This window comes from Elephas maximus, chromosome 11 (assembly GCF_024166365.1).
Source record: "Elephas maximus indicus isolate mEleMax1 chromosome 11, mEleMax1 primary haplotype, whole genome shotgun sequence".
Classification (NCBI taxonomy): domain Eukaryota; kingdom Metazoa; phylum Chordata; class Mammalia; order Proboscidea; family Elephantidae; genus Elephas; species Elephas maximus.
In genome coordinates this window covers 108,023,914-108,036,567 of record NC_064829.1, presented here as the reverse complement: position 1 = coordinate 108,036,567, position 12,654 = coordinate 108,023,914, and the positions used below count along the sequence as shown (strand labels likewise).

General features: G+C 50.2%; 1 protein-coding gene across 1 annotated transcript in view; it reads right to left on the bottom strand.

Annotated features, from left to right (window-relative positions):
- The window catches only part of LOC126085423 (hemicentin-2-like), a 418,976-nt gene that overhangs the window by 367,167 nt on the left and 39,155 nt on the right, over positions 1-12,654 (bottom strand). Inside the window, 5 exon segments of the mRNA XM_049900797.1 lie at positions 422-482; positions 974-1,197; positions 2,054-2,059; positions 2,878-3,132; positions 3,526-3,804. Of these exon segments, the coding sequence (XP_049756754.1) occupies positions 422-482; positions 974-1,197; positions 2,054-2,059; positions 2,878-3,132; positions 3,526-3,804 (825 nt within the window).

The following is a 12,654-nucleotide window of genomic DNA, read 5'->3' as shown; positions in this document are numbered from 1 at the left end:
CACAGCCACCGCAACCAGTCAGAATGCCAGGGATAGCCCCAGCAGAGAGGCCCCAGCCTCCTTCAGACCCATTATCTGCAGTGGACAGAGGTGGACACTAGCCTGATATTCATCCTCTGTTGCTTTGGGATGTGCCCCATTGTGACTCAGTATTGGCTGTGTCATCACGAGCAGGTGGTCCCTGGTGCATCTTTCCCAGGTAATGGTGATACCTTGTGGGGAGAGACCTTACCTTTGCTAATGCCTGTCTATGTTGGGTTTCAGTAATGAGGGACGCTCTCCCTCCAGAGACCTCAAGGTCCTGAGCCCTGAATCACACTCTGCACTTAGGGAGACACCAACCAGGAGGGCTAAGGTGGGGTGGTCTGTGGGTGGGATGAGAACCTCCCCCAAGACTGTCCCTATCCCTCAGTGGTTTTACCTTGTCCCAGGTTCTCAGCTCCTGGGCTCTCCAAACCCTCTCTCCATCTCTGACTAAGGACCTGGAGGGCGGATTACAACATGTCAGGTACATTTCATCAGTGTATTATCATCACATGAGTGTCTTCTTGTCTATTCTCTTTGCTGAGAGGAGTGATGGAGGTGTGGCTCCTGAGAGCTGATCACGTGCTAGGAGGTGCTCAGAGACCCGCTCATTGGACAGGTGCACTGCCCATCCTGGATGGAGCCGTGTTGCTTCTACTGTGGAGAGAGTGCAGCTGAGACCACAGTGGTGGAACAGGAGGTGAATGTGGCTTTGTGCCAACAACATAACAATGTTAATATTTGGGACACTTAGTGTCAGAATAGAATTGTCTAAGTTTTTTCCAGTCCTCCTTCCATTGATCATTCATAACTACTCTATAAAGTGCATCATAACACCATGCTACAGATTGAAAAATTGAGATTTATAATTTTATAACTCATAGGAGGGGGTGAGAAATCACTCACATTTCACAGTCAAGATGAGGGGGTCACTTTTGCTGGAGCTTACCTCACACTGATACTTCCCAGCATACTCGCTTTTGATAGGGTCTACGGTGATGGAGCTGTTGTCCCGGGGCAGTCTCATCCTTTCTGTAAGACCCAGGTTCTGCCCTTCGATTATCCACCATGTGGAGATTCCAGTGTGGTTGGTGAGGCAGGACAGGGTCATGGGGCCCTCATGTTCTGTGAGTATAGTGTTGCTGGCTCGGATGCAAGGCTTTGTCACTGGGTCTGTGGAGACACAGAGAAGGTGACTGTGGGAGAAGGCACAGGGCTGCAGACAATCATCTTCCTAAGAGATCTCAGCAGGCTTGCTGGCCTTGCAGTGAGCTCCGAAAAATGACCCAGAAGGTGGTCCTGGCCCCCTTTGGCGGCCGTGTGTCTGTCCAGGTGCTGATCTGTGAGAATAGGGTGGCTCCTCCCCTCATGAGGAAATAGATGCAGCCCCCTGACTTTCTGGAGTATCAGAACCGGGACCTCTTCCCACCCCTCATGTCCACCCACCTTATCAGCAGGTGGAATTATTCTACTCTAGACATTTGTGTCACCGTTTCCTAGGGTCTCCTTTGACTTTGTAAGAGATCAGGCCTCTCTCTAGCAGAAAATTCTGTGTGTCGGGGGAAGACAGGCTGCTGGCCCTGTCTGTATCTGGGGCAGGGCAGCTTCATATACAGAAGGGAAGGTGTTTCCTTTTTGTTAAATATTATTTTCAGGAGTCAGCACAGCCCAGCCCAGTCTTCAGTATCTTGGAAACTAGAGAGTTTCTGATCTAAAGAACTTCTCAATCTAAAAAAGCTTATGCTTCCAGCCTATGGATTGACTGTCAGGTGAAATAAACCTTAGAGGGAAGTGGTTATGTTTTAACAAATTCAGGTACTCTTAGCCCTCTCTGTAAACTACAGAGACGCCTGTGAGAGACGGAACTCAGTGGGACTGCCTTGCTTTTCCAGGTCTCGACAGTTTCCCGCCTTTGACAGGGTGCAGTCTTATCACTTTTCTATCTTTATTAGTGGAAAATATTTGAGTTTTCCATTTCTGACAGGTTTCTGCCTTACACTGGTTCCTGTTTTTGCAGGCTTTACTGAACTTAGTTCTGGCCTTGCTCCTTCCCTGCCATGAAGAGATTTTATGGGTGAATCTACCTTGTTTTCCAAGTAGGATTCATGATGCTTTGTTCTCCTTTGTGTATCATCTGTGCCAGTGTCTCAGCATATACAGCTGTGACTTTAGAGCCAAGTCACAGGCTTAGTAGCCTCTTCCCTGAAGCTGGCACTTTTCCAATGTCCCTGCAGCCTAATATGGTGTGGCTCTGGCATCGATGGGCTGCACGTTATAGTAAGATTAGGACACAGCACACCTGAACTTGCTCCATACTCCTTGGTCCGATCATAGCTGGTGTCAGAACAGGGTCGGTGCACAAGGTTGCAGGGGACAGGGCAGAGAGGCAGAGCTCCATCTTGCCACCAACTCATTGGGGTTTGTTTCATCCTCTCATTTGGGAAACCACCAGAGCCTGTTCAAAGTCTTATGTGTTCCTTATAGCACATGGAGTCAGTGAAAGAAAACAGATGAAAGAAAGTGACAAGTTAGTGACAGAGAGAACACTTGACCTTGAGGACACTTCTTTCCTCCCCCATTCTGAAGCCCCCTGTCATTCCAAGGGGCTTTCTGAGGCTGAGAGAGCCCCCTCACCACATTCCAGGCTGGACCCGAGGACTGCCCTGAGAAATAAGAAGAGCAAGAGGAGGGAACAGTTTTTAGGATGTAGGGGGAGGGCTCAGGGACAGATTTTGGGATTTGTTTGTGCCCAGGGGACACAGATGGGAAAATAGCTTCTTTAAGGATTTTTTCAGAAAACCAGACTGACCTCCACCCCAGAGCTCAGTGCTGAAGTTCTAGGGAGCCACTTACCAGAGACTGTGATAGTCTTCACTGTGGTTCTACTGAGGCCAGTGGCATTATTATGGACATGGAAAGTGTAGTTTCCACTATTACTCACAGTGATGTCGGGAATAAAGAGCACTTGTGTGGATTGCAAGTAATTCCCACTGATAAGCCAAGAATACTGTGCAGGTGGGTTGGAGGTCGCATTGCAGGAGAGAGTGAGGTTGGCTCCTGGTAGGTAATACCAGTCTGAGGGGGAAATAGTGGGGGTGTCTGGGCCATCTGGAGCGAACAGAATAAAGCCACGTTGTGTTGTAACCAGAGAGAAGGGGAAGCTCCTGGTATAAGAGCCACAGCATCCCTCTGAGCCTTGTTTTAAAAAGTCCCACACAATAACCTCCTGACTTCTCTGATTCTGATCTGAGACCGTCAACCAGTTTCTCCCATCCCAGGTGTTGACCCCGAGCATCTCAACACAGGAGCAGCCCCTCCCTCCTTGTCTGGTGGCATGGCTTGGCCTGCTCAGATTTGCCTGGGTAAGGAAGTCATGGCTAGCCTGGGTGTCCAGGGGCTGAAGGCCAGTGTACTTGGACTTGAGAGGACTGATGTAGCCTGGCTCTGACAGTGTGGATTTGGGTTGGCAATCTGTGCCATGTGGGAATGACAGTTACTCACAAAGAACATTCAGAATGAATGGGTCACTATGGAGGACATTCACTAGGTTCCAGGTTCTATACTCATAGGGTCCTGTGTCATTCCTTATGACACTGTGTATAGTGAGAAACCTATTGTCCGAGGACATCTCCAGCCTGGCACTGTCTGGGAGGCTCTGATTGTTTATCAACCACAGGTAGGTTGTGTTCTGAGTCTTAGGATCACACCTTAATGTTACAAAGTCCTGGTCCTCCACAGGGTTGCAGCTGTTGCTGGTGATGAAGGGTGTGGGTAACTCCGCTGTCAGATACCAGAAAGAAGATTACCCCATTTAGTGTCTTTGATTCATGCAAAGGCATCTTTCAAGCAAAGTTGGCATTGCATATCTCTCAGTTAACCTGGAGTCTTTAGAATATAAAGCAGGTCTTTGTATTACAAGATAAATGCCTGACAGTTTCAGTGCTCAGAAAATGTAAGGCCCACCTGTGTTATTTTATCTCTGAGAAAAAGCACGGACTTTCTCAAATGTTAATGAAGTAGCAGTGTTTGTTCATGAAGAGTCACAGTCTGGGGATCAGAGATCACCCAGGGCCTCTCCTGGGCTCTTCCCCGACCAGCTGACTGCCTGACCGACCTCAGTTTCCTCACCTGGAACTTGTGCTTGCTGAGGTCCCTCCAGCTGTACAGTTCTACATTGCCCAGATCAGGTGTGTTTTCTTTGAAACACAAATTTTGTTCAAAGATAGCCTAGATGTGGGTAATGATGGGACTTCTAATTGCCCTTAAACATGAGGCTATGGGGTAGCCTGGCCTGGAGACTGGGTGTCATGAGCAGAAATTACACTCATGGAGACCAGGAGCAAGTTCAGTGTTCAGGCCATGGGGCCACAAGATGGGGGGCAGTCCTTTCTGGTGTTTGGTGGTGACTAATGAGGTGCCATAACCCCATAACTGACAAATCCAAATCCAAGGAATGATCTAGAAAAGTGTGAGGGAAAAGGCAGGAGCTGGTTGGGTTTGGAAGCACAAGCATGCTCCCCTTGGTCTTTAGTGTCCCTCCTCCCACGTCTGAGGGCAGGTGAGGACCATGTTTATCTTTCCTGAAATGCATGTGGATGGTTTCAAATGCAGAGGGGTTACTGGTGGAACGTAGGGGGAGCAGGAACTTTCTGAGGATCTGGCCCTCATGGATCATTTGGTTTAGTGGATCTGGATATAAATTTGATTAAGTGTTTAAATTTCTTCCATATATGAAAATTAGTATTAATGGCCAAAGATCTGAGGCGAGTTGTCTGAAGGAATATTTCTCTGGGGAACACTAGAACATCTTAGGCCAAGCTCTGAAGTCCAGCAAGGATCGCATTATGACCAAAGGAAGATGCTGAAGTCTGTTTGAAACCAGAGACTTCCTGGGTAGGGAGAGAGAGTTGATCCTGCTAAGGGGACAGAATTGATCAGAGGAAAGACATCGTATTAGTAGGAACTATGTGTCATGTTTTTTTTTTTTTTTTTTTTTTTTATGTGTCATGTTAGTCAATTTAGAAAAGAGGTCCCTGTCACTGATTCCTCATAGAGAGTTGGGCACAATGGAGAGGAGTCTTAACAGAATCCTGTAAAATGCTTCCTTCCTTTTCTCTAGACCGCTTGAGTGATGCCATAAAAACAACTACAAAACAACAACAACAATAAAAACAAATAGAGTTTGATCAAACCAAGTAGCCGACTGCCTGACCAACCTTATTTTCCTCACCTGCAACCCGTACTTGCCGAAGTCCCTCAAGCTGCACAATTCTATGTTGCCCAGCCCAGTTGTATTTTCTCTGAGACCTCCCTTTTCAAGGATATCCTGGAGATGGTTAAGGATGGGACTTCTCATTGTCCATAAACCTTAGGAGATGCGGCAGCCTGGCCTGGGGACAGGGTGTCATGAGCAGTATAACACTCAGGGAGACCAGGAGCAAGCCTGGTTGTCAGCCACAGTGATAGTAACGAAGGGACAGTGGCTCAAGAATCTCTGATTTGAGGACTCCACCTTATGACCATGGTGTTGCAATGAGGAAGACATGTGCCTGTGGAATAGAGAGTAAACTTAGTCAATAACACATGGTCTGGAAACTCCTCAGAACTTTCTTTGTGAGCATTACACTATAAAGACAAGGACATGAGTCATGAGTAATACGTGCCTTTTTTTTTCTATGCTTTGCGAACTGCAGACCTGTTTCCTCTGCCTTTCACTCCTGGCTGGATCAATGCAGACAGTGAATCAAGGAGGTGCATGTCCATCCTGCATGGCCTGACCAACGTGTTAGTGTCACTAAGGGAAAGAACCCTGGACAGGGACACAGTGGAAGCTAGTTCTCCTGGGGCTTGGGTACATTGTCTGGTGGTGGAGTCCTCCCAGTGGCTGGTGCTTAGACTGATTTCTTTGTCCTTTACTGCTTCCTAGGAAGGGGAGCCTGGCCACAGCATTGGTAGAAGAGAACAGGACGGTCAGTATCTGGGGGAGGGTTAAGTGGTGGAGGAAGCTGTGTAGAGCAGGGCAGTCCCAGCTGAATTGAAGGAGGAGGAAGATGAGGGACATGGAAGGAACAGACAGAGCCAGAAAAGCCCTTGACAGTGAGCAGTCAGGGTTCCTGAGTTCACAGACCCGAAGATCCAAGAGCTTGCTTGTAACCTAGAAGCAGAACCAGTGGATCCTGAAACCCTCTCCACTGAGCAGCACCAGAGTCATCATGATACCCAACTCCTGAGGCAGGTTTAGGAGCAGGCAGTCAGACCATGGGTCTCAGCCACCTGGAGGCTGGGGGACCAGTGTGGCTGAACATTCTGGGAACCAGGGAGCAGGGTCCAGTCTCTGAAGAGATTGTGGATCATTTATTCATTCTCTCACCACTTCCTCCTTCCTTCCTTTACCAAAGAGTAATTGAGAGTTTGTTACATGCTGGGTCTGTGCTAACTGCAGCGTGTGCAGTGGGGAGTGAGACAGTAAAGTCCTTTCCTTTATACTGCAGTGGGAGAGACACACATCAATAAACAAACATAAATGATTTCACTCCAGTGCAGGGAGCTTGTGGATCGGCTGTCCTTGGATGGAGGTCTGGACATGCCTAGTACTGACTGATTGTTGGTGAGAGTAATATTGTTCTGGAGTAAAACTGGATTAATCATTCATTTGGTCTGACACCCCCTTCCCCCAGCAAAATCTCTCCCTTACAAGTGGGGAGTCTGTGAAGACAGGATATGAATGAGTGGTTGCTTTTAGTGTCTGCACCCCTAATAAGGCCACCCGGGATGGAGAAAAGGTCAGGGCTGTGGCTGCAGACAGACCTTGGTGTGATTCTGATCTGCTACTCATGGTCTGTGTGACCCTGATTCAGTGGCTTTTCTTCTCCATGCCTCAGTTTCTCCTCAGTAAAATCAGAGAAAGGATAAGGGGTATCCGGCTTGCAAGGTTGTCTGTGAATTAACCTGAATATATTCACAATTATCTGACCTAAAGCTGGGTACAGAGGAGCTGCCCAAATAACTAGATAAAAAGCTCAAGGAGACGGCACCCTCAGGTTGAAAAGGAGCTGCCTGAAGGATCTTCTTCCCTGTTCCTTCCTCCCGGAGATGCTGACCTCCTATGCGGTCTTCTAAGTTCCCCAGAGCAGTCAGCTAATGGGCTGGGGCTCATGGCCATCTGTGGTCTCCAAATTGAGTCTCAGGGGAAGGACTCAGCTGTCCAGAATAGCTGTTGGGGCTGAGCCCTGGCTTGTCACCAGCTCCAAGTGCTCCGGGACTCGGGCAATCAGTAAATTGTTCCTCTCTATCAGACCTGTCATGGAGGCCAAGATGCAACCCTGGCTGCAGGCTCCTCAGGGCCACCTGGAGTCTGGAGGCCTGAGACAGGGCCTGGGACAGGGCCTGGGGAAGGGACTTCCTGATGCTGATCTGCTCTGTGAGGATCCCGGGGGCCCCTCAGGCCAGGGCCTGACCTCCAGGGTCTTTTTCAGTACCGTGTTCACAGGAAGGAGTCCGGGGGGATGGACTGAGTGATCTCCCCTGGTGAGTAACTCCTCGTCTGACTCTTCTCCTCTCTGCTGCAAATGTCTGTAGGGTCTGGATTTGGAAAGGGTATTCTGATCTAAATGCTCAAAATTGAAGTATGGAATGCAGAGTGGGGTATAGGCACTGCAAAGGCTCCAGGCCCGTCAATCCTTATCTTTAAAGTAGAATTAACCCCAACCACGCCCAGATGTCAGAGAGGAATTACTTACAGTATGCACGGATCTGTCCAGCTAATATCTCACTGTCACCAAGTATGGTTGCTATTTGCAGTGCGTAGACTCCTGAGTGGTTCAGGGTGACATTCTGGAACAGCAGCGGCCTGTTGTGGTATATTGTCTCTCGACCAGTGTAGGCAGGCCCTGAATCATTTGATTGAGCTTGTGGTATATATGATGCAATTTTATCGTTTCCTATACTTTCCCCTTCGTACCAGATGCAGAATAAGGGATCTGCTGACGGATTATGGGGAAGTAAGAACATCATTTCCTTCGGCAGCATTGAGTGGCACCGATTCAATGGTGGGTTGGGCTGGGATGGATGGGCTCCAGAAGATTAAAAGTGAGACTAGGAGGGAATGAGAGAAATCAATCAGCATTTGGACAATTGTATTGGGGCATAAAGTTGGGTCCTGTGAGTCTGAGTAGATCTCTTAAAGCCCTTGGACATGGGGCGTGTGCGCTTCCCAAGTCAGCATTATTTTTGTGCCTTGGAACCTGTTATCTCCTCTTTTTCTAATACTCTCCCCCAGGTGTCTTTATGGTTCACTCACTCACTCACTGCCCTCAGGCACCTACTCCCACTTGGTGGTGTCCTTGGGAGCTGCCTTCCCTGATACCTCATCTATAGACCCACTGTCTTCACTTTCTGACCTTTCCCCACTCTGTGTCCTTCAAGGCACTTATCAACCCCTGACATCCCATGCAGGTCTATCTGCTTGTCTGTCTCTCTATCCCCTACACATGAGCTCCATGAGGGCAGACACTCATCTTGTCTGTTGTACACCTAGTGGCTAGATAGGTCTGCAAATACCTGGGGCAACAAATCCGTGAAGGTTCCTAGGGCCCCTCCAAGTCCTGGTGTGTATTTGCCCATTTCTAAGATTGGTAGGTATTTCAGAATTTACTGTTTGCCCCAAGCCTGTTGCTTTGGAGTCAATTCTGACTGATAGCGACCCTGTAGGACAGAATAGAAATGCCCCATTGGGTTTCCAAGGAGTGACTGGTAGATTCCAACTGTCCGTACCATTTTGTAGCAGCTGAGCTCTTAACCACTGTATTAAGAGATAATTAATGTGGAAAACATGCAGCAATTGTGGTTTCACTCCCCCTTACTAAAAAAAAAAATTTTTTTTTTTTTTTTTTTACTAATTCCAGTTCAAGGACACTTCCTGTTGCTGGGTCCTCCTCCCACTTCTGAATTCCCTCCACTGGGGCTCCATAGGCAGCTATCTGTCACCTCCTAGACCCTTTCTTCCCAGGAGACCCCAGCTAGCCTCTGCTACCCCCATCCTCCCAGAGAATCTTCCCCTCTCACCTGTGAGCAGGGACCCCTGCCAGTGGACACGCCATCTGTGGGTAGAGGCCAAGGGAGGCTCCATGGGTCTCTGCTGCCTGCTCTTTGCTCCCTCTGTGGGGAAGAACTCTGGCTCCAGAAATATAAATGCTGCTGCCTCAGACGTGTTTGCTCTGCTGTCCTTCCTCCCTCTGCACTGAGCCTCCTTCTGGGCGGAGCTTCCTCAGGTCAAGTAGGCTGGGGTGGGTTCTCCCCCAGATAGCCTTCTCCTCCCCTCCCCTTTCATTCCTGGTCTGTAAATTCCCTTTTTTCCTTTTCCTTTCTGTCTGTATTTAGGTTCCCTAGAAACTGCTGCTGCCTCTTGGCTTCTCAGCCTTGATACTTCCCCCTACCCCACCCCCATTGTTCAGGTCGGCACAAAACTAGGGACCTCAGCCTCCAAGGCTGGGCATTTCCCAGAGCTCTGGGTCAGGGTGCACAGTCACCTCTCCCCTGCAGTTCTCTTTAATCCCATTTGGCTTTTCCTTTTACAGCAGGAGCCCAGGGAACTCTTGTCACCTGGGATGTCACCTGGCTGTGCATCAGAGTCACCTGTGGGACTTTATAAAGCAGCCAGTGTCCAGGTGATGCCATAGAAATGCTGCTTTAGCAGCTGCCCAGGTAATGCTGATGCCCATCCAGGCTGAGAGCCAGCGATCTGTGTGGTGGGGCGGGCTTCTCACCCTCTGCCATGCGTATGTAGAGTCTGAGGGCCCTGTTAAATGCAGATTCTGACTCAGTGGGTGCGAGGTGGGCCTGAGAGTGCATCTACCAGGCTCTTAGGTGGTGCTGATCCTTCTGGCCTGTGGACCACACTTGGAATACCCAGGCTGTCAGGGACCTCTGCTCCTGAGAATGACCCGCCCACATCCGCATTGGCCTCTGTCATTTCCTGGTCTCGGGTCTGTGAGCAGCAGACACGGAACCCCTGGGGTCCCCTAACCCAGGGATGATTTCCCATGTGACACAGAAACCTGCTGGACACCCAGGGCTTTCCAGTGTTCTGAGCTGTACTAACCTGTTGCCGACGAGTCAATTCCAACTCATAGTGACCCTTTAGGACAGAGTAGAACTGCCCCATATGGTTTCCAAGGATTTGATCTGCTGACCTTTTGGTTATCAGCCAAGCTCTTAACCGCTGCGCCACTAGGCTCCTCAACTGCACTGGAAAGATTAGATTTATTTCCTGTCAGAAGGTCAGAGATGGCTGAAAGGGTCAAGCTGAGTAATGATGGGTGAGAGGGACCAGCCTTCTCTCTCTGGTGTGACCTGCCTGGCCTCTGCTTCCAGGTACAAGACATAGGATGTGGGTGTCCCGGAGGGAGTTACAGTTCCTGGGGAGTGAAAGGAGAACTTTCCTGGGTGTCCTGAGGAGAGAGGACTAGTGGTGGGAGGCCAGGGTCTGTGGGCTCCGTGTCCTCAGAGAAATATTTCAGGAAGCCCCCGTTTCTCTGGGGTCTGTGTGGCTCGGAGCCTGTGTTCTCCCTGACTGTCCTGGGCAGCCTCTGTCCTCTGCCTAGTTGACTTTCCTGTGGCCACCCCAGTCTTTCCCCATGAGTGTGCCCAAGCAGGGAGTGGGTTGCTGCACAGGAACCCCCCAAAGCACAGGTCCCCAGAGCCCCAGGAAGGAGGAGCAGGACAGAGCTGACACCTAGGGAGGACCCAGAAAGTTCTATTAGAGCAAAGGTTGGAAATGAGGCTGCATCTCCACCTCATCCAAAAGCCAGGTTCATTTCTCAGGGGAAATAATTTGTTTCCTGTGTTATGTCGCCCTCTGGGGGACTTGAGAAGACCTGCGGCCAAGGTTTGGTGCTGCACCAGTGATGCTGTCCAGGCTCCAAAGGGTGTGACCTGGCCCTGACCCTGGACAGAGCTGGGCTCTGACCTCCCGGCTGAGGGTCAGCCCTGGGTCCTGTTCACTCTGGGTCTCCAGCTTCCCTGATTCCACCCAAGTGCGGGTGAGTCCAGGGACAGGATGTGAGTTTTCCAGGGGACCCCTGGTTCCAGTGTCAGGAGGATGGTCCTCCCAAGTGGATGTGCTGGCCTTGAGGAACTCTCTGACCCCAAGGTTTAAAAGAAAGGACCCTGTGACCAGTCTGAGGCTGCAGGAGTGGGCAGTGGCCTGGGAGGCTGGTCCCCCACTGCTCCATGTTTCCCTCCATCACATTGTTGGGGCGTTGCATCAAGGTCATCTGTGTCCTTGTCTGTTGTCCACTAGAGTCCTCCCCACAGGGCTCAGGCACTGGAGCAGCTTCCACCTGGGACTCAGGGATGCGTGAGGTTCCTGGTAGGGGACAGAAGCCCCTGTGGGCCCTCAGCCCCTTTGAGGTAGAAGCAAAGGCCGGTTCTGTGCTATCCTGTTGCCATTCAGCTTGGTGACCTCCTCATCTCCAGGAACCCTTGGGGCTGGTGAGACAGTTCAGGGGACCAGAGGCAGGTCTCCCCAACGAGCAGTGTTCCTCAGGGCTGGGGAGTCCCACCCTGAATGTTTTGTGGTCAAGCTGGGGCTCAGTTCTCCCTGGTGGTACCTCTCTGGGATCTCTGGTCTAGAGTTTTGTTCCAGGTCAGGTCTCTCTGTAAGAAGAGGAAGCACAGAGGTTCCTATCCCAGGCCCTCCTGGGTGACTTGATGTCACTCACAAGCTAGAGATCGGGGTGTGTGGTCAGTTATCTGGAAACTAATCAGATCTGACCTCTCACTGTTTGGGGGGCCCTGTCCTCCCCCTGACACTATGAGAGGTGAAGGCCCATGTCCCTGGGACAGCATGGGGCACTTGCTGGCTTCCTCCCATGTGGACACCAGTGCCCTGTGTCTACACAGATTGTGCACCACCATCAGGAGTCAGCAGGTGAGGTGATGTGTGGTTTGTCCTCCTCCATTTAACCAGTATTTACTGAGCATCTGTTATGTATCAGGCACTGGGCAAGGCACTGGGATTCCACAGTGTACAAGACAGACTTGTTTGGAACTAATGAGGTAATTATAACAGAGACACGGGCTATGAAGAGCAAGTATCTGGAGTATCTGTGCTGGTCTGGGGATCACAGAGAGCTCCCCTGGGATGTGATCTTCTGGCTGAGCCCTGAGCATGAGTGGAGGTTATCAAGTGAAGGGCAGATGTGGAGGGGAGGAGCCTGGTGCAGAGGGAAAGGCCTTCAGGTGGGAGAACATGGCTGGATGGAGGAGCTGACAGAGTCCAGTGTGGGGGAGCTTGAGAGTGAGGAGGGCTGTGGAATGAGGTGACGCTGGTGAGGCTCAGACTTTGCTGGGCTGTGGGCGATGCTGAGGGGGGTCAGCAGCCTTATTTGCGGGATGGGTGTGCTGGGGCTCTATGCGCCCTCTGGTGGACAATTAGAAAAGTGTAGAAGGGTAAATCACTGCCAAGTAGTTTTATTTTTTAATACCCGTGAAATTCACATAACATAAAAATAACCATTTTAAATAACCCAAGAAGTTTTTGTTCAATATCATTCTTTAATCAGTTTGGTCTCTCCTGTCATCCTCCTTGTGTCCCCCGGATGGTGCATTCTTGGAGAGCAGGGACTGTCC